The sequence below is a fragment of the Papio anubis genome, chromosome 12 (genome assembly GCF_008728515.1).
Source record: "Papio anubis isolate 15944 chromosome 12, Panubis1.0, whole genome shotgun sequence".
Taxonomy (NCBI): Eukaryota; Metazoa; Chordata; class Mammalia; order Primates; family Cercopithecidae; genus Papio; species Papio anubis.
This window is the reverse complement of record NC_044987.1, coordinates 22,287,361-22,313,761: the sequence shown is the minus strand read 5'-3', so window position 1 is coordinate 22,313,761 and position 26,401 is coordinate 22,287,361. Positions and strand designations below refer to the sequence as shown.

The 26,401-nt window shown below is 38.6% G+C and overlaps 1 protein-coding gene across 3 annotated transcripts; it reads right to left on the bottom strand.

Moving 5' to 3' along the window:
• Positions 1–1,414: 1,414 nt before the first annotated feature.
• IL18 (interleukin 18) lies at positions 1,415–25,708 on the bottom strand. Of its 3 annotated transcripts, none has more exons than XM_009187273.3 (6): positions 24,772–25,708; positions 13,683–13,789; positions 12,340–12,351; positions 8,486–8,620; positions 6,929–7,062; positions 1,415–2,132 (listed from the first exon to the last, which is right to left on the bottom strand). In XM_009187273.3, the coding sequence occupies exons 2-6, from the start codon at positions 13,759–13,761 to the stop codon at positions 1,911–1,913; spliced, it is 582 nt and encodes a 193-aa protein (XP_009185537.1). In that variant the 5' UTR covers positions 13,762–13,789; positions 24,772–25,708; the 3' UTR covers positions 1,415–1,910. The 3 variants fall into 3 exon arrangements, with proteins under 3 accessions (XP_009185537.1, XP_003910750.1, XP_031508822.1); XM_003910701.4 differs by having other exon boundaries at positions 13,683–13,769; XM_031652962.1 differs by lacking the exon at positions 12,340–12,351 and having other exon boundaries at positions 13,683–13,769.
• Positions 25,709–26,401: the final 693 nt, after the last annotated feature.

Sequence of the window (26,401 nt, the reverse complement as noted above, 5' to 3'; positions counted from 1 at the left end):
TTTCCCCCAGAATGCTTTGAAATTTTCAATGTACAAGTTTTATAATTCTTTTGCTAAATTTATTTGTATTTTATTCTTTTTAATACCATTGTGAATGGAATTTTCTTGTTTTCATATTGTTCATTGCTCATATACAGAAATACCATATACCTTTTTTTTTTGAGATGGGGTCTCACTTTGTTGCCCAGGCTCCAGTGCAGTGGTTATTCACAGGCAAGACCACATTGCACTATAGCCTCAAACTCCTGACCTCAAGTGATCCTCCTACCTCAGCCTCCCAAGTAGCTGAGACAAAAGTTATGGGTCATCTCCACTGAGCCCAGCCTTCCATGTATTTTTGCATATTGATATTGCAACCTGCAACCTTGCTGAACTTATTAGTTCTAACATGTGTGTATATTCCTGAGGGTTTTCTGCATAAAGAACCATGTTATCTGCAAATAAAGACTTCCTTTCTAATCTGGATGCCTTTTATTTTTACTTCTTGTATGGTTGCCCTGGCTAGTACATCCAGTACGATGTTGAACAGAAGTTGCAAGAGCTGACATGCTTGCATTATTCCCGATCTTAGGATAAAATAATTCAGTTTTTCATCATTAAGTATGATATTAGCTGTAGGTCTTTCATAGATGCCTTTATCATGTTCTCTTTCAAGTTTGAGAATTTTTATTATGAATTGGATTTTGTCAAATGCTTTTTCTGCATTTATTGAGATGATAGTGTAACCAAGGAATTGTGAAAGAAGATGAGAATATGGTTTTGATACTTTATTAATATAGTATGTTATGTTAATTGATTTTAGGATATTAAACCATCTGTGCATTCCTGGGATGTCAGTTGGCCAGAGTATATAATCCCTTTTATATGTTGCTGGATTCAGGATCAAATTGAATTTTAAAAATATACTGACTTTGGAAGAAATTCAGAAATTCGTTAAGTGAAGTGGCCTCCTTATAAAAATCTTGATGGTTTTAATGATATTCTTAAAAATTAGAAAGTTCAGGCCAGGCGCGGTGGCTCAAGCCTGTAATCCCAGCACTTCGGGAGGCCGAGACGGGCGGATCATGAGGTCAGGAGATCAAGACCATCCTGGCTAACACCCCGTCTCTACTAAAAAATATAAAAAACTAGCCGGGCGAAGTGGCGGGCGCCTGTAGTCCCAGCTACTGGGGAGGCTGAGGCAGGAGAATGGTGTGAACTCGGGGGGCGGAGCTTGCAGTGAGCTGAGATCCGGCCACTGCACTCCAGCCTGGGCGACAGAGCGAGACTCCATCTCAAAAAAAAAAAAAAAAAAAAGAAAGTTCAAATATCAATATCTTTTGTCATTAGGACTAATAACCCAAAAGCTTCAAAAATAATTATATTAAGTATAATTAATATGCCAATTAACAATGTAGAATGTTTTCAAACTATGAAGTTTTTAAACATGCAAATATTTTATTGACTTAAATAAGGGAAAGTCTGTTAGCTTTTGTGAAAGTTCATTCATTTCTTAATGATGTTTTTCAAGACCAGTATTTATTTTGTTTCACCATTACAATTACAGACTAAGAATCTCATAATCTTTCTAAACATAAAAATTCAGACAGTTTACATTACGAAATTTGTATGTATGTATGTATGTATGTATGTATATATTTAGATGGAGTTTTGCTCTTGTTGCCCAGGCTGGAGTGCAATGGCGCATTCATGGCTCACCACAACCTCTGCCTCCCGGGTTCAAGTGATTCTCCTGCCTTAGCCTCTCGAGTAGCTGGGATTGTGGGCATGGGTTACCACACCCAGCTAATTTTTTGTATTTTTAGTAGAGACGAAGTTTCACCATGTTGGTCAGGCTGGTCTTGAACTCCTGACCTCTGAGGCTGGGATTACAGGCGTGAGCCACCATGCCCAGCATGAAATTTTAATAGCTAGTCTTCGTTTTGAACAGTGAACATTATAGATCTATCCCCTAATTCATCCTTTTTTTTCAAAATTAGTTTATAAAGGTCTCTCTCTTTTTCACAAGCTAGAAAGTATCCTTCGTATGATGAAGATTCAAATTGCATCTTATTATCATGTCCTGGGACACTTCTCTGAAAGAATATGATGTCACTTTTCGCATCCTTGATGTTATCAGGAGGATTCATTTCCTACAGAGAAAAAAACATTACCTAATTATTTCAGGACATGAACAATTTGAATATATGAAGTTTGTTTTGAAGTATGTTACTGAACAGAACAAAAGTAGTTTTGCTTCTCAAGAGTTACATAAAAAAATCTCTGAACAGCAATACTGACCTCCTCTCCTTCTTAACTCCGAATCTCCTATTCTCCCTGTCATGGGATGCATATTCAGGTCCAGGACTCTAGTTTTCCTCTGTCCATCAAACAGCTTACTTCTCTCCTCTCCCATTGAGTGGTGTCCACATTTGCTCAAGATGAAGTAGAGTTCCAGCAAAGACCAGAAGCTTTTTGGGCTAATGTCAGTTCCTGTCCTCTATAACCATTCACAACTAAAGACATTGATGATCTTCTCCCATAAATTTAGGCTAGTTCTAGTTTCCTTTTATTTTTGCTTTGAGACAGGGTCTCGCTCTGTTGCCCAGCCTGAAGTGCAGTGGTGAAATCATAGCTCACTGCAGCCTTGAACTCCTGGGCTCAAGCAATCCCCCTGCCTCAGCCTCCTGAGTAGCTGGGACTGTAAGTACGTGCCACCACATTTGGCTCATTTTTAAAATTTATTTTTGTAGCGAAGGGGTCGGGGGTACCTCACTTTGTTGCCTAGGCTGGTCTTGAACTCCTGGCCTCAAGTGATCCTCCCACTTCGGCCTCCCAAAGTGCTGGGATTCCAGGTGTAAGCCACCATGCCTAGCCTGGCCAGTTCTCATTTCTGAGCCAACTGTGAGAGAGACAGGAAGTGCCAGGAATCTTAGCTTACTCTTTCAGTGGAGCCTGAAATTAAAACTGATGGTGAATAGACCCAATACTTGTTGTAGGGCTAGGCCCTGGGTTCCTGTATAAACCTGCTGTATTGGCTCAGTTGGCAGTCCTTGACTCTGTCTCCCTGCCAAGTACTCCAGTTCCATGGTAGTCTTGAATTTCTGTCCTGAATATGGTCTACTTGGCTGGGCCCTGCCCTAGAAGGCCAAATGCAGATTCCTGTATGTTTCAGTTACAGAATAGGTCCTGTGAGAAATGGTTAGATTACTTGAAACTATAATCTTGCAGGTTATCCAACTGGTAGTGCTGCCTGCACTTTTCCTGTTAGTGCAGCATGTCTATTTTGCAGGATGGATCAGAACATGTGGGCACCACCTATGTTTCTTCCATGTTAATCCTGGAACCAGTAGATGTTTTGGATTTAATTTTGGCCTCATGGCAGCACAGATTCCCATGATCCCAAGCACTGATAGAGAAACCTCCAGAATTAAAATAGCATTTCTTCATCCTCCTAAGATGCCTGAAAGACTCTGGGCGGTGGAGGCTGGGGAGTTACCTCCAACTTCTCAATCAGTTGTGGAATCGATAGTCATAACTCTTGACCTTTGTTCTTCACCAACAAGTGTGGGTCCTAAGTTGATGAAAGTATAAACTAGTTTCCCTATTGGCACCCACTTCTGCAGCTGTCTACAATATACCACAATTTAGGAAGAGACCCTAAGCTGTGGGCATCAATTTGGAACTAATCTGAAATCTAATGCATAAGTGAGAAATAATCCATAGCCAAAACTTCAAAAGCTCTAGTAACATTACAGAGGAAGATGAACCAGTATAGAAAGTTACAGTTGAGCCAGGCGCGGTGGCTCACGCCTGTAATCTCAGCACTTTGGGAGACCAAGACGGGTGGATCACGAGGTCAGGAGATCGAGACCATCCTGGCTAACACAGTGAAACCCTGTCTCTACGAAAAATACAAAAAATTAGCTGGGCGTGGTGGTGGGTGCCTGTAGTCCCAGATACTCGGGAGGCTGAGGTGGGAGAATGGCGTGAACCCAGGAGGCAGAGCTTGCAGTGAGCCGAGATCGTGCCACTGCACTCTAGCCTGGGCGACAGAGCGAGATTCTGTCTCAAAAGATAAATAAATAAATAAAATAAAATAAAATAAATAAAATAAAAAAGAAAGTTACAGTTGAAACTGAGAAGTGAGAGTGTGGGTAGGTAGAACAGGCGATCTCTTTAATCACAGTTATTGCACATTTCAGAATACAGGTAAGGACATCCTTGGGCAGAAGCTTTCCTAGTTTTGATGTTGACCACTCCCAGCCATCATAGGGAAGGCACATAGCAAATGGATGTGAACGCAATCCCAATGACCTTGGAGAACCCCCAACTTGGAAAGCCCTACCTGGTGAAACTTGAGTGCTCCAAGGGGCAAAGGATTTTTTTTTTTTTTTTTACTTCAGAAGGGGTTGAATCTGAATCCAGGGAAAGTTGATATTGACCTAAGATCTCCCAAGTGCACTGGAAAGTCTGAGGGAACCCTGGCCAAGCCTGGATATAGATACATATATACATATATATGTATATATATGAAACAGACACTGACAGTAACCTCTCAAAGCAAATCCCTCTTTGTGTTGTCAAGGTTCTTGACCAGAGAACTTTATAGGACTTTATAGCTAGTAATCAACAGTGAAAGGTGAGCACATTAGGGCAGCCAGTTGTGTCTTTTTATCTTTTTCTTTTTTTTGAGACGAAGTCTCATTCTGTCGCCCAGGCTGGAGTGCAGTGGTACGATCTCGGCTCACTGCAGCCTACGCCTCCTGAGTTCAAGCGATTCTCCTGCCTCAGGCTCACGAGTAGCTGGGATTACAGGTACGTGCCACCATGCCTGGCTGATTTTTTTTTTTTTTTTTTTAGTGGAGACGAGGTATCATCATGTTGGCCAGGCTGGTCTTGAACTCCTGATCTCAAGTGAGACATTCGCCTTGCCCTCCCAAAGTGCTAGGATTATAGGCATGAGCCACTGTGCCTGGCCTGTTGTATCTTATTATCTAGAACCTAGGCCACTTTTATAACCACTGCTAAGATCCTTACTAGTGGCAGGAAAAGGGATTAAAGACAAGGGCTAAAACTGGTCCTAGTCCACCCCTCGCTCTCTCCCTCCCTCCAATATTTACTGAGTTCCTTCCAGAAGCACATTTGCTATGATGCTGATGAAGCTTCAATGTCAGATTCCCTCATTTGCACAGATCTCTTCAAGCCACCCCTCACCCACCCTTTTTAAAAGTTGAATTAAATTTAAGCTTACGCCTTTGGTAATTTTACATTCTTTTTTTTTTTTGAGACCGAGTTTCGCTTTTGTTGCCCAGACTGGAGTGCAATGGCACGATCTCGGCTCACTGCAACCTATGCCTCCCAGGTTCAAAAGAGTCTCCTGCCTCAGCCTCCCGAGCAGCTGGAATTACAGGCATGCGCCACCACGCCCAGCTAATTTTGTGTTTTTAGTAGAGATGGGGTTTCTCCATGTTGGTCAGGCTGGTCTTGAACTCCTGAATTCAGGTGATCTGCCCACCTCAGCCTCCCAAAGTTCTGGGATTACAGGCATGAGCCACCGTGCCCAGCCACGTTCTTTTTCTTTAAAAGGACCATCAAAATTGTATAAGCTTCAGGCTTCCCCAAATATGGATTTGCCCAGTTCCTACTAAGTGCCAAGCATTATTTCCATCTTCTTAACCTTGTCACCAGTCTCCCCCAACAAGAATCCACCTATAGGTTCGCACTTATCCCAGTTTCTGAATCTGCCCCTGCAGCTGAGTTTTCCTCTATCCCACATAGTTTGAGCTTGGCCATCTCCTTCCCTTCTAATTATGTTGCTCAGTAACAGCATGCTTAACCCCTTGCACCCTACCCTTCCATCCCAGGCGTCTTATGCCATTTTGATAACTAAGCTGCCTGCCTATCAGGTCTAGAATGGGGACTCCAAATTGTCACCTGAAGGGGTGGCACTCTGGTTGGAAGGAGATAGCTGAGGGATTTGTCTGGGTGCTGTATCTGTTGCATATGCACTGTTCTTACTTGGATTATATTTTGGAGTGGCTTTTTTCTCCCTCCTGAATTGCCCCTTGGTACCTTCACTAAGGTCATATCCTAACTGTCTTTTAGTGGGGACTGGGTGGGCATGAAAGCAGTTATTTACTGGCAAATCTCCACTCAAAAAGAGTCTTCATGACATGGAATTCTCCTCTGAAGCATTGCCAATTTCTAAGCATCCCTGGCTACTCTTACTGGGAGGAAATTTTTCTAGCTCAGTCTGTAGCTATAGTTAATTGTGGTTTATCTAACAATAATGGAGGAAATAGAGAAAAATAATAGAGAATAATAGAGAAAAAGTAGAGGCCAGAAATACTTTATACCTGGCTTTCAGATTATTATAGCATTGCTTTTACAGCTGATCTCATAAATTTTATTCAATTAGATTAACATTAAAAATAACATACATCAACTGGAAGCTGAAGCTTGTGTTTGAGACTTAGACTAAGGATCAGGAACAAAACAACTACAGATTAAAATAGTATTATGATTTCCAAAGGAGTAGAAATATAGAAGGATAATTAGCTTCATTCTTCATAGCAGAACTCATTCTGGAAAGTCACATGTTATTCTTAAATGTATAACTCACATATGTGTTCTATATTATTATTTGTATAAAGACTGATTATTCAGGAGATGCAGGTCATAAAGCAAGTATTGTATCTCCTCCTCCCTGTGACAGGCTCAGAAAAACCATCGTTATCACGATAGGTAAAGAGTTTGATACTTTTTAGTAAGTATTCATTTTAATGGTTCTCTGCTTCTTGTTATTTCTGTTCTAGGCAAAAGGTTGGTCTGAGGATATTTGAGTTTTCTAATTATATTATTTATATTAACATTAGAAATAATGTTATATTTCTAATTATATTAATTATATTAACATGATTGAAAACAAAGTAAGGCTCAGTCTTACCTTAAAGGAAACAATTCTGTTCTCACAGGAGAGAGTTGAAATTTTCTCACATTTCACAGAGATGGCTACAGCCATACCTCTAGGCTGGCTATCTTTATACATATTTATAATAAATATGGTCCGGGGTGCATTATCTGAAATAAATACGATAAATGAGAACTCTAGTTAGAAGAATTTTTGCACAGGAACATTTGTGGAAATTTAACCAAAGGATAGTCCTTAATACACCTGTTCCCACTTTGAGACTTGGCCAGTCTGCAGGAGACTACGTACAGCTGGTCAGACATTTTTTAAAACACAGTTCAGGCCTGGCACAGTGGCTCGTACCTGTAATCCCAGCATTGAAAAGTTAAAAACAACCTTTTAGAATCCCTATCATTAAAATACTCAAAAGAGTTGCAGCATGTGCGTTGTAACACATATTAAACTGTGGGGTTGTCTGTTTGTTTGGGAGGCTGAGGCAGGCAGATCACTTGAGGTCAGGGGTTTGAGACCAGCCTGGCCAACATGGTGAAACCCCAACTCTACTAAAAATACAAAAATTAGCTGGGTGTACGTGGTGCATGCCTGTAGTCCCAGCTACTGAGGCTGGGAGGCTGAGGCATGAGAACTGATTGAACCTGGAAGCACAGGTTGTAGTGAGCCGAGATTGCACCACTGCAGTGTACTTAAGCCTGGGTGACAGAGTGAAACTGTGTCTCAAACAAACAAACAAGCCCACAGTTTAATGTGTGTTACAACATACATGCTGCAACTTTTTTGAGTATTTTAAAGATATGAATTCTAAAAGATTGTTTTTAACTTGTAAATGCTAAATAAAATATTTAAAATATATGTTAAGGTAAGTATTCAGTATTTTTAAAGAACACACATTCACTGCTTCAACTTAGCCTAACTTTGGTATTTGGAATTCATATTTTGGAAGGCACAGTAGACTTGATCATTTTCTTTTTTTTTTTTAAGTTTATTTTATTTTATTTTTTATTTTACAGACAAGGTCTCTATATCACCCAGGCAAGAGCGCAGTGGCTATTCACAGGCACGATCATCGTGTACAACAGTCTCAAAGTCCTGGCCTCAAGCAATCCTCCTGCATGAGCCTCCCAGGTAGCTAGGATTACAGATAGATGCCACCACACCTGGCAACTTAATCCTTTTCTATTGTACTCTAAATTTCTGGGGGAAGACAGACTCATTTGAAATGCGTGTGTATTTATCTTTAATATTTTTAAAACTATCAGCATTTTCAGCTGTAACAAGCAGGGATTAAGCATCCAACTATAGAGGTTTTAAACAGTGAGTACAATCACAATAAAGGGATTGGTGATTCAAAGGCAGGCTCAGAGAGGCATGACCCCTAGCAATGTCTTATTGTATCCATTTTTTTACCCCAACTAAAAAACATGGATGCCTCATAAAGTTTCTTGTAAGTGAAATTATTGTTACTCCTGTGACTTTTCATCTAAGGATTGGGACTAGCACGGAAAAATGTAAACAGTAAAACAGAATGGGACGAAGTAGCTAGTCATTTCTACCTTTGCGAATTAAAAAAAATACCTCTACAGTCAGAATCAGTCATATCTTCAAATAGGGGCCGATTTCCTTGGTCAATGAAGAGAACTTGGTCATTCAAATTTCTTATGATTGATAATTTAGATTCAAGCTTGCGAAAGTAATCTGATTCCAGGTTTTCTACAACAAACATGAAATCTCATTAAAAAACACAAACTTTCTTTGTTAATTGACAAATAAGTATGCTATATATTTTAGTTTTCTAAAACTATTAATGACAATCTTCTGTTCCAGAAGTAGCTACAATAAAGTTGCCTATTGTTTTTTAACCTACTCTCAAAGGCACACTCAATTTCTTGTTACCATTCAGAACTACTCTGCCACTGAAGTGTTAACTTCAAATATCCTACTTTCTGACCAGTCTCTTACCCTTTTAGTTTTCTTACACTTTTACTCCAACTCTATGTGTTCTTAAGTTTCACAACATCTTCCAGTCTTCTGACTCTTGTATTTCCTCTCTAACCTCTTCCTGTCTTCCCTTTCTTCCCTGTGCAGCTGGACCTCAGAGTTCATTTTGTCTACCATTTTGCCAGGATATTAAATCCCTAATTTATTTGTCTTCCTGCTACAAAACTCCAAACTTGGCTGCTGAGTGCTGCTGGTGAACAATGGCACAAGTGTTCGAATCGGTGCTGTTACAAGCATATCAATTGCCAATACTTCTTTTGTTTTCCAGTTCAGCACTCTCTTCCATAGTTGATAGCCGCAATTTCAAATTTTGTTTGCTCTCTTCAGGACCTCTACACCATCATCTCTGTTTTCATTTTCAGCAAATGATTTCCTGCTACTCCACATACAAATTTAACTCTGGCAGTACCAGTTATTTCCTCTCTCTCTTGTCCCAAGGGGAAATGCGAGGGTGCCATTGCTGGTATCTAAGGTTGATCCCATTTGTGCTCGGCATGTACCCTCTACTGAAGCTTTGATTTGCCAATCATCCTTTCTCTTCTATTAACCCAGCAATTCTACCTCCTGGGTTTTATCCTAAAGAAAAAGTCACACAAATGTGTGAACATTTTTGTACAGGAATGCTTATGGGAACATTGTTAATAAAAATAAACTAGAAACAAACATTCACCAATTAGGAATTGATTAAATAAAAAGGGCAAAGATATGCCCTTATTGTGAAATATCATGAACTTAATATAACTGCAATTACTCGTTGCCATGGAGAGATGTCCATATATATCACTAACTAGAAAAAGCAGCTTAGGTATAGTACAATCCCTTTTAATAAAAATATAAGCATTTCTTCCATATATATATATATAGAAAGAAGTGTAGAAATATTGAAATATTGCATCAAAATGGTAGCTATGATTATTTCTGGGTGGTTTTTATATTTTTATCTTTCATATTATTATCTTTTTTCTTTTTTTTTTTCCTGAGGCGGAGTCTCGCTCTGTTGCCCAGGCTGGAGTGCAGTGGCCGGATCTCAGCTCACTGCAAACTCCGCCTCCCAGGTTTACGCCATTCTCCTGCCTCAGCCTCCCCAGTAGCTGGGACTACAGGCGCCCGCCACCACGCCCAGCTAGTTTTTTGTACTTTTTTTAATAGAGACAGGGTTTCACCGTGTTAGCCAGGATGGTCTCGATCTCCTGACCTCGTGATCCGCCCGTCTCGGCCTCCCAAAGTGCTGGGATTACAGGCTTGAGCCACCGTGCCCAGCCTATTATCTTTTTTCATTGGCTGAATTAGTTATAAAATGAACACATTATTTTCATAATCAAAAAAGCACAAAGCTCTTTATTTTGAGATTTAAAACTGCTCCATCAACCCAATCTCACTTTGCAGCTAGTCTTGTTTCTCTCCTCCTTTTAACAGCCAAGCTTTTAGCAAGAATTGTCTGTATCCTTTCTTCACTTTCCATTCACTGTTTCACTCATTGCAATCTGCCTCTGCCTCCATTTCGCCATCAAGCTGCTTTCACTGAGATCACCAAACTCCTTGTTGCTGAATTTAAAAGCTGTGTTCTGGCCCTTGATTCTCAAGGCTGCAAAATTCAACACAACTCCTATCCCCTCAATCTTAAAATGCTCTCCTGGGAGTCAGTGGAATTCTCTTGGTTCTTCTTCTTCCTTTTTGGTTAGTCTGCTCTCTGTTCTTTATTAGCTTCTCTTTCTACTGCATCCTTTAAATGTAGGTATTCCTCTCAGTTTAGTACTTGGCTTTTACTCTCTCACTCTACACATTTCCTCTGATTTGTCTTTTTATTTCTATAGATTCAGATGCCATTTCTATGCATAAGCCTTCAATATCTCTATCTCCAGCCCAAATCTTTGTCCTGAGCTCAGAACCACATGTAGAAGAGTTTATTGGACATCTCCACTAGGATGTTCCACAGATATCTCAGATCCAAAACTAAATGTGTCATCCATCCTCCTCTTTGTATACACCAAAACCTGCTCTTCCTCCTGTGTTTCCTATTTCATTGAATGGTACAAATTGCCCAAGTGAAAAATGTAGGCATCATCTTTTCTACTTTCTTCTCCTTTCCAAATCTAACCTTAAATCATGTCCTACTGATTCTCTCAAGTGTTTCTAAAATCCATTCACAGCTCCTCATCAGCACTCCATTATGTCTACCTTAATTTATGACACCATCATTTCTTGTAAGAACTAAAATAGCCTCTCAACCTTTAATTTTGTCCTCCTCACCCCACACCATTAATTCTTTATACCAAAGCCAGAATGATATTTTAAAAAATATATTATTTCTGAATTGTAAAGAGTCATATGGCTACCTGGAATAAAGATTATATTTTCCAGATTTCCTTGCACTTGGTGTGGTCATGTGATTAGATTCTAGTCAATGGAATATGAGGGGAATTGATGTATATAACTTCCAATTAGAGTCTTTGAAAGGAATGAGCCTGACTTCTCTTATCTTGACCCTTTCTTGATAACTGGGATATGAACCCAGGAAGTATGATGATTTTCAACTATGTGTATGAGATAAACAACTGAGGGATGATGGGTAACAAGACTGAAGAAAGTTGGGGTCCCAATATCATCAGGTTGCTTCCAGCCATACTACTTCAGAGCTGCCTACTTAGACTTTGAGAAAAAATTATCTGTCTTATTCAGCTACTGTGTCTTTGGATGTCTTTGTTACAACAAACTAATCTTTACCCTAGCTAATACATATTGTGCTTAATTAACCCTAGTATCTCCAAGATAAAGTCCAAATTTCATATCTTGGAGCAAGAGAATGTCTTGCTTTACACCCTGTTTATCACTCTAGCTTCTCTCATTATTCTCCTACTCCTACTCTACTTCCATGCTGAATTACCATGAATTCATCATAAATGCCATGGTTTCTTTCAGATCTTGGCCTTTGAATGTGGTCTTCTTGCCCCACCCATTCCTATCTCCTCTACTTCCAGAATTTTCTGCCCTCCCGTCGCCATCAATCCAGGAGCATCGCAGGCTTCTTCCCAAAGCATTTCTGAGATGAGGTGTTATTGATTTTGGACAATTCTAATGCTTCAATCCCCTTTTCCTATGCAATGCCTCCCCACCGGCAACAGAATCCATGACTCCCTGCTAATCTTAGGACCTATGAAACAGGCAAAGTCTATTTTGTACGTTCTAAGAGCTGGAGAATGTTTTAAGGCGTAGAGAAGCATCTTTTGCTAGAGGTTCTTCTTTGTATCTCTTATGACCATCTTCATTCCAAAGCTGTGCTACTGAGTCCACATTCCTTTGAGGGTAGATGGGCTTTCCAAATAGATGGCTATCACGTGAACCATTTTTTTCCTCAGCTGACAATGTTGATATAGATGTGTCTCAAGCAGATACTTAGTTTGCAAAGAAAAATAAATTCATTTATACTTTACCATCATCTTCAGCTAAGAGGGGGAAAAAAAGAGAAACAGAATATGTAAAATTTTGTATTTCAACTCAGAATTTCATCTCATTCTAGTTTTTACTTTTGTTACTCCTCTTTCTCAAACTCTTATTTTTATAGTAACGGTCTGTCTTGGCTTTCATCAGAATATTATATAATCATCCAAAAGGCCCATAAAATGAAGCTTATTAGACTTAGTGTGTTCTCAGGTAATTTAGACATAAAACTTAAACCCAGGGTTTAAAAATTTCAATATGTAACTAAAAATAAATTTTATAAAATGAGAGATTTTACTTTTGAATGTATTGCTTAAATGGAAAGTCATCTAAGAAAAGTCACCTAAGAATTTTTTCTGAAGGTTTTTTTTTTTTTGACAGGGTCTACTGTCATGCAGGCTGGAGTGTAGGGATGGGATCATAGCTCAGTGCAGGCTCGAATTCCTAGGCTCAAGTGATTTTCCTGCTTCAGCCTCTGAAGAAGGTAGGCGGTGTCCACAGGTAATTTTTTTCAATTTTTTGTAGAGATGGGGTCTCACTTTGTTGTCCAAGCTTTTAAATGAAGGTTTCAAATGAAGGCAAACTTTCAAATGAAGCCGTATTGTTCACAGAAGATTAATCATAAGAAGCAATTTTTAGGCCATGTGTGGTGGTTCATGCCTATAATCCCAGCACTTTGGGAGGCCGAGGCAGGAGGATCATCTGAGGTCAGGAGTTCAAGACCAGCCTGGCCAACATGGCAAAATGCTGTCTCTATTAACAATGCAAAAAATTAGCCAGGTGTGGTGGGATGCACCTGTAGTCCCAGCTACTCAGAAGGCTGAGGCAGGAGAATCGCTTGAACTCAGGAGGTGGAGGTTGCAGTGAGCAGAGATCAGGCTACTGCACTCCAGCCTGGGCAACAGGAAAAAAAAAATGAATCAATTTTTACTTGTCAAACATATTTACATAAAATGGTGTAACTCATAGAACTCTAAATTTAGAGAATCTCTTACATAATTTGCCAATTTGCTTTGGGAAATTGTATTTCCTGCATGCACCCAGTTTTGTACTGGGATTTTCCCATGAAAACTGGGATTTTCATGATGTGCACTTACTGCCACCTGGAGAGTGAGCTACTGCTAATTAAAGTGCCAGGACATGTGGTGTGACAAAGTGCTGAGACCTTGGACATGTTATGGTTAATTTCTAGAGGTCCACTATTTTTTTAAGAGCCATTAATATTACAATAAAATTTGGTGACAAAAAGAATCACTTAACAGTTCACCTCACAACATCTTTTCTAGTTAAATAGATTTATCTGAACTTGGTATTTGTTCTATGGCATTAGCCTTACCTATAAAGTAAAGCGTACTGTCAATAAATTTCATTGCCACAAAATTGATGCAATTGTCTTCTGCTGGTTCAGCAGCCATCTTTATTCCTAATGAAAGCAAAGAGCATCTGTTAAGAGACAATGATTGTACATTTTACTACTACTTTATACTACCTTCAAGTTCAGTGGTCAGTTAATCACCTAGTATACTGATGAACAATCTTGACATTTAATAAATGCCAGAAGTTTCAGCGTATGAATACCTATGTTTAAATGTTCTCTTACAAATCATCAGATATTTGGAATACAGAAAGCATTTTCTCATTAAACAATATTATATAGGGTAGATAAATGGCCCACTACTGAACTGAATCATTATTCTAGTATTCCTTGAGAAATATAAATATATTATTCAATATAAATATAGCTTCATCTGAGGATGCCAGAAACACATCTAATCCTGCCCTTTAGGAAGGACTGGCTTCATCCTTCTCTTACAACAGTGGGTTCCTACGGGTGAGAGGCTGAAGGTTTGTGACTTCATTGTCAAAGTGCTAAAGGTGAAACAATGATTAAAAAAGTGCTTCCATCTGAGGGTACAGGCAGGGTGGGAGAAGGCTGCAGGGCTCTGGCATTTGATGGCCCTTTCTCCCTGAGCAGCAGTGGTTTTTGATCTGGAGTCTAGATTATACTATGTTTTTTTAACACAAGTAATACATAAACACAATCTTGCTGTAAAATCAAGAGATACAGGATTTGAAAAAATTTTAAATCCTATTTGTTCTTCCTTTCTGCCCCTCTTTCAATATGGCGTGCAGGTTTCCAGAATTTTGTTATGGAATAGGAGTTCTCAGCGTGAGAAATCTGTGAACTTGGATGGGGAAAAAATACACATGTATTTTCACCAACTTCTGAAATTTAGCATTCCTTCCATGATTAGTTGCAGGAAACAAACCACAGTATTATTAGTAGTACGTGTGACTCTGTCATTAATAGAAATACCTATTTTCTATTGTGCTACAATTATTGCAGAGATCTTGAAAATGGTTTAAACTCATTACTACTTTGAAATTACAAAAGTTTAGTTCTCATAGTAGATCTTATTATTTAATATGTTGGTAAAAAGGCACATATATGCTGCATCGAAATTTGTTTAAATTAAATGGTATGCAGGAGAGTATTCATAAATCTGTGCTCAAAATTTTTCTAGCATAATATGAGGCCCAGCACGTATGGTAGAGTAAGCAGGAATTTAAAACTCAGTTTAAAAAAAATTAATCTGAATTAAGCTAATCCCAAAATACTTGTTAGTTGGTGTTATATAACAGTTTTGTCTAGATTTAGTTCCTTATACACATCCAAATGTGGATGGTTATTAAATTTATTTTATTTAATAAGTTTAAATAAAATAAAATCTTATTAAACATTAATATTTAAATTTACAATTTATTTTTTCTTTTCTGCATTGTTTTTTATTAAATGAGTTTCATATCCAGTTTAAAAGGCAAATGTAAACATGCTTTCTTAAAGATGTATCATAAGCTGTTTTCTTTCAGTGAACTGAAGTGTTTGACAGAGAAGTAAATGTTAAAACCATGTTATCAGACATGTTACTTTCAGCTTTGTACTTATTATGACAAGTTTACATATCAAGTTTTTTTGTATTTTTATTTTACTTGTATAAATTTATGGGGTACAAGTATAATTTTGTTTCATGGACATATAGAATAGTGGTGAAGTTAGGGCTTTTACTGTATCAACCACTGGAATAACATACTTTGTATACAATAAGTAATTTCTCATCCACCTCCCTCTCACTTCCCCCACCTTTTGAGTCTCTACTGTTTATCATTCTATACTCTGGCTATGGATCCACACTACTTAGCTCCCACCCATAAGTGAGAACATGAGGTATTTGCCTTGCTGTGTCTGAGTTGTTTCACTTAAGATAATGGCCTCCAGTTCCATCCATGTTGCTGCAAAAGAGATGATTTCATTCTTTCTTATGGCTGAATAATATTCCACTGCATATATGCATACACACACACCATATTTTCTTTATCCAACCATTAGCTGATGAACACTTAGGTTGATTCTATATCTTTGCTATTGTGAATAGTGCTGTAAATAAACATACAAATGCAGGTATCTTTTTGATATAATGATTCCCTCTGGGTAGATATGCAGTAGTGGGATTGCTGGATCAAAGGGTAGTTCTATTTTCAGTCATTTGAGAAATCTCCATACTATTTTCTAGAGAGGTTTTAAAAATTTACATTCCGCCAAGAGTGCATAAGTGGTCCCTTTTCTCTGCATCCTCAACAACATGTTATTTTTTGTAATAACAGCCATTCTGATTGGTGTAAGATAGTATCTCATTGTGGTTTCAATTTGCATTTCTATGATGATTAGTGATGACAAGCATTTTTTCACATGCTTGTTGGCCACTTGTATGACAGGATTATTTGTTTTTTTGTTGTTGAGCTGTTTGAGTTCCTTGTAAATTTGAGCTATCAGTCCCCTGTCAGATGTATAGTTTGCAAGTATTTTCTCCCATTCTGCAGGTTGTCTATTTACTCCGTTGATTATTTCTTTTGCTGTATAAAGGCTCTCTAGTTTAATTAAGTCCCATATGTCTATTTTTGTTTTTATTGCCTGTGCTTTTCAGGGCCTGGCCATGAATTCTTCATCTAGACCAATGTCCAGAAGAGTTTTCCCTAGGTTTTTTTTTTTTCTATTTGATAGTTTCAGGTCTTACATTTAAGTCTTTAATCCATCTTGAGTTGATTTTTGTACATGGCGAGAGACATGGGTCCAGTTTTGTTCCTTCTGCACCTAGCTATCCAATTTTCCCAGCACCATTTATTGAAACTGGTGTCCTTTTCCCATTGTATGTTCTTGTCAGCTTTACCAAAAATCAGTTGGCTGTTAAGTATGCGGCTTTATTTCTGGGTTCTCTATTCTGTTCCACTGACATATGTGTCTGTTTTTATACCAGTACCAGGCTGTTTTGGTTACTATAGCCTTACAGCGTAACTTGAAGGAGGTAAAAAATTTTTGATAACTCTGTTCTAATATAATAGGTTTTCTTTATACAGCTAAGCATTTAATTTTATGTCTGTAAAAACATTGTTCTGAGAAGGAGTCCACAGTCTTCATATTTCCCATGAAAGTCCATGCCACAAAAATGATTAGGAAGTCCCTACACTAGAATTCAGCAGTGCCTTGGGTTTCTGAAGGCAGTTATGGTTGGGGCTCTAAGGAAGGTAAGTGAGTCACAATTGTCAATGACACATAGAGGAGTAGCCATAAAACTGTGCTCATAGGTAGAGAACTGACTCAAATTCTTTCTAAGATAATCTAAAAGCAAGCATATATGGTAGAATAAACAGGAAATTAAAACTCAGTTGAAAAAACTTAATGCAAATTAAGCTGACCCCAAATACTTGTGAGCTGGTGGCTATTTAACAGGTTTATTTTCTTTTTTAATAGAGATGGGATCTCATTATGTTGCCCAGGCTGGTCTTTAACTCGTGGACTCAAGCGATCCTCTCTCCTTGACCCCCCAAAGTGCTTGAGATTACAGGCATGTGTCACTGTACCCAGGCCTTATTTAACAGTTTTATCTAGGTTTAGTTCCTTATGCTCATCTAAATGTGAATGGTTATTAAATTTATCTTATTTAAGTAACTTTTTTTTTTTTGTTTTTTTGAGATGGAGTCTTACTCTGTCACCCAGGTTGGAGTGCAGTGGCGCGATCTCAGCTCACTGCAACATCCACCCCACTCCTCTCCCCTGGGTTCGAGCAATTCTCTCATCTTAGCCTCCCAAGTAGCTGGGACTACAGATGCGTGCTACCACACCCAAGTAAGTTTTAGCACGTTTGGTAGAGATGGGGTTTCACCATGTTGCCCAGGCTGGTCTCGAACTCCTGAGTTCAAGTGATTTGCCTGACGTGGCCTCCCAAAGTTCTAGGATTATAGGCGTGAGCCACCATGCCTGGCCAAACGATTTAAATAAAATAAAAACTGATGTACGAATACATTTAAATAAACGTTTAAATATTATAAAATTTAAATGTTTATCAAACATTTAAATATAAATATTAAATATTATAAAATATTTATATTATTTAAATTTATGATTTAGAATTATCACCTAGTTTTTTAAAGGAGGGGATAAGGAAGATTCTTAGAGAAAAATAATATAGCAAAGGATGAAAAGATCGCTGAGATAAGTCTAAACATTTTTTACCAAAACCCAAACCAACTTTAATATTAAAAATCAGAACAATAATGACTAGGCTTTGAGGTCCATGAGGGCATTTTCTTTATTTACCTTTATGGCTTCATTGCTGAACACAGCCCTGTTATCAGCATCAGGAGGTGTTTGTTAATGACTGAATTAACTGAGAAGGCAGACATTTGTTAACCTGAGACTCTATGTTTTGATTAGTTATCAGCTGGTGAAATAATGACTAGCATGATCTTCTCTACAAACTTTAATATTATGTAATACACACATATTTATTAAAGTAATTCACCTGAAATGTACCAAGTAGTATCGGCAGAAATTGGATTAAATTACTGGTGTTTACTATTTTCAGTACATAGTCAGTGAGTGAGTGGATTTAGAGAAGGACAATATTTGAGCTGATTCACCAGTTAAGGCTTAAGCATCAACTATGCATCAGGAATGTGGCCAGTAGCTGACCAAACCACACATGAATGAGGGTAGTTAGCTCCTACCCTCCAGTGACTCAGAATCTAGTGGGAGAGAAGAATCTATAAAGAGTTACAAAATAATATAATGAATGCTGTAAGAGCTGAATTTACAAGATTCTTTCTGTTTGATAGTGCTGGAGAAGGTTACCACAGAAGTGATGACTGTGCTGCCTTGAAAGAGAAGCAGGCATTTTCAAGGCCAGGGGAAGAGCTTCCACCAAGAAGCAGCAATGTGAACAAAGGCTAGGCAGCAGGGAGACTGAGAGAACGTGGGTTGTTTGAGGCCTCAACATTTTTACCATAAATAAGGCAAATGCAGTCACATTTTACAGAAAGAATGCATGTCTAAAGATCTCACATAGTTCAAGATTAACTTTTCTGTTCTTTTTCTTTTTTTTTTTTTTGAGACATTTTCACTCTTGTTGCCCAGGCTGGAGTGCAATGGTGTAATCTCAGCTCACTGCAACCTCCGCCTCCCGGGTTCAAGTGATTCTCCTGCCTTAGCCTCCTGAGTAGCTGGGATTACAGTCATGCGCCACCACAACCAACTAATTTTGTATTTTTAGTAGAGACGGGGTTTCTCCATGGCTGGTCTTGAACTCCTGACCTCAGGTGATCTGCCTGCTTCGGCCTCCCAAAGTGCTGGGATTACAGGGGTGAGTCACCGCGCCCAGACTAATTTTGTATTTTTTCAGTAATAAGGGGGGTGTTCCTCTATATTGGTCAGGCTGGTCTCGAACTCCTGACCTCAGGCGATCTCCCCGCCTTGGCCTCCCAAAGTGTTGGGATTACAGGCGTGAGCCACTGTGCCTGGCCAAGGTTAACTTTTCTTTGGGAAAAACGTAAAGGTATGAGAGGAGGTATTCTTAGAGTACATAGTAGCCCGCCGTCTCCACACAGCCTGTCATGGTGGTACTTTGGCCTTTTAAATATTGTTTTCTTGCATGTAACCTTTGTTTCAACATATTTATTTGGAGTTTTTTTGTTTTTTGTTTTTTTCACAACAGTAACAATACATCCCTTAGCACTTGGATAACATTATCATATATAAAATTATTTAAAATTATGTGAAAAAATAGCACAATAATAACCTGTATGTCTGAAGAACTTCTGAGTTATTTAAAGTCTAATTTACATAATACTGACATGGAAGCAGATAATTCTACCAGGTATAAGAGACACTTGCATGTGGCAATAGTGTTAACAGTTTATAACTCATTTGACCTACCAGCTTGGAAATTATGTCATTCTAGATAAACTGTTTGGAAGAGTTAACATTATTTCCATTTTGCCCACATAAACTATAATTTTTATATTTTTGCCTAATTCAATTCACATAAAATGCAACTTGCAGTATAGTTTGATGAAAGCTTGGAAAGAAGGGTCAGACTATAAAGGCCTTGTGTAAGCAGGCTAAAGAGTTTGAACTGTTTTTTCTTGAAAAAAAAAATGCTGACTTAAATAGGAGAAAGATATGGTCAAATTTGTGTTCTAAAAAGCTCACTCTAGAAGCAACATAATGAATGGATCTGGGTGGGCTGTGAGCAGTGGCTCATGCCTGTAATCCCAGCATTTTGGGAGGCTGAGGTGGGTGGATCGCTTGAGGTCAGGAGTTTGAGACTAGCCTGACAAACATGGTGAAACCCTGTCTCTACTAAAAATACAAAATTAGCACAGTGTGGTGGCACATACGTGTAGTCCCAGCTACTCAGGAGGGTGAATTGATGGAACCCAGGAGGGTGCGGTTGCAGTGAGCTGAGATCACACCATTGCACTTCAACCTGGGCAGCAAGAGCGAAACTCTGTGTCAACACCACCACCACCACCACCACCAAGAACAAGATAATGGATCTGATTGAACAAGACTGGACAGAGCTCAGACAACAACTACAGAAGCAATGTTAACAATTAAGAGTTGATGAGGCTATAAACTAAGGTAGTGAATTCAAGAGATACTAAACAGCAGGATTTTTCAGCTGATCTGTTGTGGGTCAAATGGAAGAAGAAGGAACTGAGGATGACTTCGTAGTTTCTGGCTTGGGCAATTTGTTGAGTGGTTACCTCATTCATTAAGAAAAAAAGAATGAAAATACAGCTCAAGTGGAAAATAATTAGTTCAGTTTTGTAAATCTGAGATGTGTCACGGAAGTCAAAAGAGAAAGGGTTTCAGGAGGAGCTGCTGGAAATCAGAAACTGTAGAGCTTCTAATTTACATATAAGCTTAAACTTGTTCATTGAATTTGGCAATTAGGAAGTTTTGGGTAACTGTAGAACAGTTTGGGTAAAGTGGAGGCAGCAGATGGTAGGTGGACAAATATCTAGGACAGAATGGGAGGGGGAAAAGTAAGGACAGTGACTACAAACTATTCTTTTAGGAAGTCTGGCTACTAAGTAAAGAGTTAGGGTAGTAGTTATTGGTGGTGGGGAAAGTTATATACAATGCACAAATTTTAATTTGGCTCCAGATACATAGTTCCAATGATAAGAGATATAATAAATTACTTTTCAAAACATGTCCTAGTTACCTGCCCAAAACTGAAACCTGGGAGTCATTCTTAACTCCTTTGTCTAATCTTTCCCTTGTCTGATAAATACTGTAGATTCTAACTCAGAAATGTCTCCAGAATTTAGTATCTCCTCTCCGTCTCCAACAGCACTGTCTTAAATCAAGCCCTCATCACCCCTGGCATCTTCTATATTAATACTCTTGTACTTGGTTGTCTTGCTTCCAGACTCTCCTCCATTGTTGCCAGAGTTATTCTCTCTGCCAGGCCAGAACTTCCCCTTCCCCTGCTTTTTTTTTTTTCTCCTGCCTGCAAACCCTGCCTCATCTCTCATCCCATAACTTCCAGCTTTAATAGTTCCTCTAGGAAAACTTCTCTGCTCTTTCATTCCTAGCTAATTATTCTCTCCTCAGAGTCCCACCTCACTCAAGCCTGTTCATGCTTCTTAAATAGCTCTTACTACCCTGAATGGAGATTACTTTGAATAAAAATAGGTCTGTTCAGCTTCCATCTGAGTTTTAAGACAATGAGTTGTCTTTTTCTCCCCCTGAATCTTCAACACCTGGAAAGAGCTTACCACACAGTAAGAACTCAATAAATGTTCTATGAATAAAAGTTTGCTATGATAAACCTTGTTGCCGTGACAATGGTGTAGAAAGGGATGTGTAGAATATATATATTTTTTCTATCTTAAACTTTCCCTCCACCTGAAAACCAATGAGAAGGAGGAAGAACAGGAGGGAAGCCTGAAAATAGAATTTTAAAAACAGAATACTTTTTCTAATGTCTTCTCTATTTTTCCCTAGTAGTTTCTTTTTTATTTCATGTGCTGATTTTGAATTCTTCATTCTTATTTTCTTACAATTCTTCTTGTTAGTTCTCAATACAGCTATGACTGATTACAAGTGGTGTGTTCTCAATCCCATTCTTCCTGTCCTCAATTTTCCTCTTCCTTTCTCATCCATGTTTCTTTGCTTAAACTCTAATCCATGAAAATTATAGTATCCATTGGATAAAAATGCTTTGACTATTTGACTATTTCATCTAAAGTTCTCAGACTATTGACTTTTTTTTTTTTTTTTTTTTTTAAGAGTTATAAACCACCTCAGAAAGATCCTCCCAGGAGTAAGCAGTGACAATTTGTTCTTTAAAACACAAAATAATTTTTAGTTATGCAATACTTCGACAACTAGCCAGAGGCTAGTGAATGGTAGAATTTCACGATGTAAATGAGGACACATGAGTTCCAGTTTTGTCTGGGGCAAGTCACTTAATTTTAAGGGTCTCAGTTTTCTCATTTGGAAAAGGAAGTTGGATAGTCAATCTTTAAGGTCTGTTCCAGCTCTACCAACCTGAAATTCTAGACTCCAGTTAAAGCTGTAAGGAGAGAACCACTGATATGTGGCAAACGGCTTAGTAACCACTTCTTCATAATTCTAAGACAATACATATTTATGGCATGTTTATTATACAACCAGCATTGTTAAGCCACTAAGAGTTTAAAAACATACTATTAGGCTGGGGCACGGTGGCTTACGCCTGTAATCCCGGCACTTCGGGAGGCCAAGGCAGCTGGATCACTTGAGGTCAGGTGTTCGAGACCAGCCTGGCCAACATGGTGAAACCCTGTCTTTACTAAAAATACAAAAATTAGCCAGGCATGGTGGCATGTGCCTTGTAGCCCAGCTACTTGGGATGCTGAGGCAGGATAACTGAATGAATCCATGAGGCGGAGGCTGCAGTGAGCTGAGTTTGTGCCACTGCATTCCAGCCTGGATGACAGAGCAGGGCTCCATCTCAAACGACAACAACAACAACAACAAACATACTACTAGATTAAAAGTTAAAATGCCTTGAACTTGAAAAGCAACTATGATTATGTTTATCCTTGCTGTGGAATTCCAATCCTGTCGAATAGGTATAGGAGGAAATGAGGGAGCATGCTACATAACTAATTCCCTGAGATCAGGCAGGTAGTCGTCTTGACAGCATCAAGATCAAAACCTAACTTTTCAGTTCTATAAATCATTTTGTCCTTGAACATTTTGTCATCTTATTATGAATGCGTGTATGTGAGTGTGGAAGAGGTGAGAGTAGAAGAAAACTTAAAAAATAACTTTTTAAGTTTTTGGTTTTGAGTCTGTAGACTCAAAGCAAAAAATCAAAATGGAACTGATGTAGTTTAAATGGCCTAGTTTGAAAAGGAGAATTGAATTGAATCTCAAAGAATGCTTAAAGATTTGAATAGATAGAGAAGGGAAGGAAATGGACCAGCATTTATTTGATAATCAAAACAATGTTGTGGTGGGGGTGAACTGAATAGAGTGATTTTTTTTCTTTTCTTTTTTTTTGAGATGTGGTATTGCTCTGTCACCCAGGCTGGAGTGCAGTGACACAGCGAACATGGCTCACTGTAGCCTTGACCTCCTGGGCTCAAGTGATCCTCTTGCCTCTAGTTGGGACTACAGGCACATACTACTAAGTCTGGTTAATTTTTGTATTTTTTTGTAGAGACAGGGTGTTTGCCATCGTTGCCCAGGCTGGTCTTGAACTCCTGAGCTGAAGCAATCCACCTGCCTTGGCCTTCCAAAGTGCTGGGATTACAGGTGTGAGCCACTGCCCCCAGCCCGTGATTTCTGGATTGCACTGGAACAGTCCTGCTGTTTTGCAGTGAACACAGGGTAAAGTGGGATTAGATTTTGGAGGGCTTTGGAAATCAGGTAGAAGAGTAAATTTAATCTCATAGGCAATAGGAAAACATTGCAGACAAAAGTTATTTTGAAGGAACTTTTTTTTTTTTTTTTTTTTTTTGAGAAAGTCTCACTCTGTTTAGTGACTGAACTCACCACAGATTTGAGTATCCTGGACTCAAGCAATCCTCAGAATCCTGAGTAGTTCTACAGACATGCACCAACATACCCAGGTAATTTTTAATTAGTTTGTAGAGACTATGTTGCCCTGGCTGGTCTCAAATTCCTGGGCTCAGGCCTGCCTGAGATTCTGGGCAGGAGCTACTGACCTCGGGTGAAAGAAGATTTAACAGAACTCAAAGTAGCTGAATATAGGCAAAAAGAGGAATTTCAGGTGTCCTAAAATTTAGGGGGTCCTAATTTTTGTTATTCAACTTCAAACAGAGATATTTATTCAGCCTTTCCCTTAACTGTGAAACAAAATTATCCCAGGGAATGCTATATTATCCAGTTGTAGCCCAGTCCAAAGGTGTGGCAGATTTCACAAGATGACTACCCATGGGCAAATTTTTTGTTTGCCTTTAATGTAATTGATTCTGTCTTGAGATTCCCTTTAAAGAGAAGCCTATTTATTTTACCACTCTAAAGCAGCGATTCTCAGGGAGTTCCTAAAGTGAAAGCTATTTCTAATAATTCTAAGACGTAATTTGTCTTTTTCACTCATTCTCTCATGAGCGAACAACAGAGTTTACCAGAGGCTACATTCTGTGCAATATTGCAATAGTCTGAATGCAAAGCAAATGATAATCCAGCGGCTCTATATGGCTTCTATTAAACCAGTTAAAACACTTGTAAAAATAAAAAAGCGTCACTCTTTATGCTTTTTTGTTGTTGTTACAAAAGTACATAGTTATCTTTAATTAAAAATGTTACTTATGCTAACATGTGATGCGCTTAGTGTAGAGGATTATGAGAGCAAAAAGTTTGAGAACCTCTCCTCTAAAGTGATCCTCTCCCATATTTGATAAAAGAAAAAAATTCACTTTGACTTTGCTTATATTTCTTATGTTGATACTGATTGCTCATCATAGTGATGCTAGATGGTTTATATTCCTCTCAATTGTTTTTCTAGCTTATTTACCTCTAATTGCCATGGCTGACTTTCCAAATAAAGAAGAATGACATTTCTTACCTGTGACAGTTTCTTGCTAGAGAAAGCAATCTGGAAGGTCCAAGGTCCCTTTCCTCTTCCCGAGGCTGTGTAACAGACTGTAGCAGGTGGCAGCCGCTTTAGCAGCCAGAGTTGGCAGCTAGGAGGGCAAAACGCACTGGGAGACAACTCCTTGCTGCCTGTCCAGGCAGTCGCCAGGGGAGCAAAGGGCTCAGCAGGCTCGGGAGAGAATGAGGAAGAAGGTGGAGGGAGGAGACTGCTGCCGGCACTCCTTGTTCCCGCCTTCAAACAGGCTCTTTCTTAGGGCAATAGAAGTTGAAATAAAGTGGCAGAGGATACGAGTATTTCTTTTAATGTAATATCACTATTTTCATGAAATCTTTTCTTCTGTACAAGTTGGGCCTCTGCGCCTTCCAAAACCTGTACCTCTTTCTGAAGTACACACAAACACTTTAAGAAAGCACCTCCTTAGTCCATTAGAAGCATCTTCTTTTCTCATCTGTCTCTCTTCATTTTCAGACTTCCTGGTCACACTTCAGCACAAAACTTTTTCTTATTTTACAATGCGGAATAATCAGTCCTATTGGGGTAATTCCTACAATGTTACAACACTTAAAATATTTCTAAAACATAACATTTTAAAAGAAGGAACATTTTGCAAAATATTTTTTTTTACTTTATAACCTCATTCCGGACTTCCCCTTCCTCCCAAGCTCAATATGGTGTCAAAGGATAGTTGATACAGGCCATTAAGATTTACTTTTCAGTGGAAAAGGAGTCCATTTTCATAAAACTTCTTTATCTGCTATATCAGATGCAAGCCACATGGATACCATCATTAGAATTTTATTTAATAATTTTTAAATTTTCTGCAACAGAAAGTAAGCTTGGGGAGAGGGATACCAAAATTCAGATGAGAGGGCAAACTTGCAGTTTCTAGTGTTAAAACTTTCTATTCCTGGAATGATAGCAAAGACTGACTTAAAATATTCAAAATACAATTTAAGGATACATATTTTTAGGGCTTATGTTCAACTTGTTAAAAAATAGTCTTACAAAATGTAACTTTTAAAGAGCAGAGTGTAAATATCACAGTCTTGAAAATAATTAGTGGAAACAAAATTTCTTAGCCATTTTTTTTCTTGAACATGCGCTAAACTGTATCACTTTGCTAGGAAGGGAATTAGCAAGGTGGCGTTTTGTTTTTGTGTTTTGCCAGTACAGAGATGGTATAAAAACAGAGGGGTTCCTAGAGTCAGGGAACAAAATGCTTACATAAACACTACTTTTTGTTGACTTGTTTGTTTTAAAAACAAGATAGGGTTTTCATTTCGGGAAGTCATAAAAACATCATATCCTTCAGCAGTGATTACAAAGGAAGTCTGTGGCAGGGTGACTGGAAATGCTTGGTGTGGTGACTATCAGAAGAAAAAAAAATAGTACATTTAAGAAATATATGAAAAGAATACATACATGACTCAAGTTGAAATAGTAAGTTTTCACTTTCCAACTGTAGAGTCCAGTTGGGCCAATTAACATGAAAGCACGAAGTGGGATCAAGTAGTGATCAGAAGCAGAGCACTAAGCAAGCTCTAATTTTAAATATTCCATTGCCAGTGAATTTTCTCCAGCTGTAAAGATGCAGAATGTA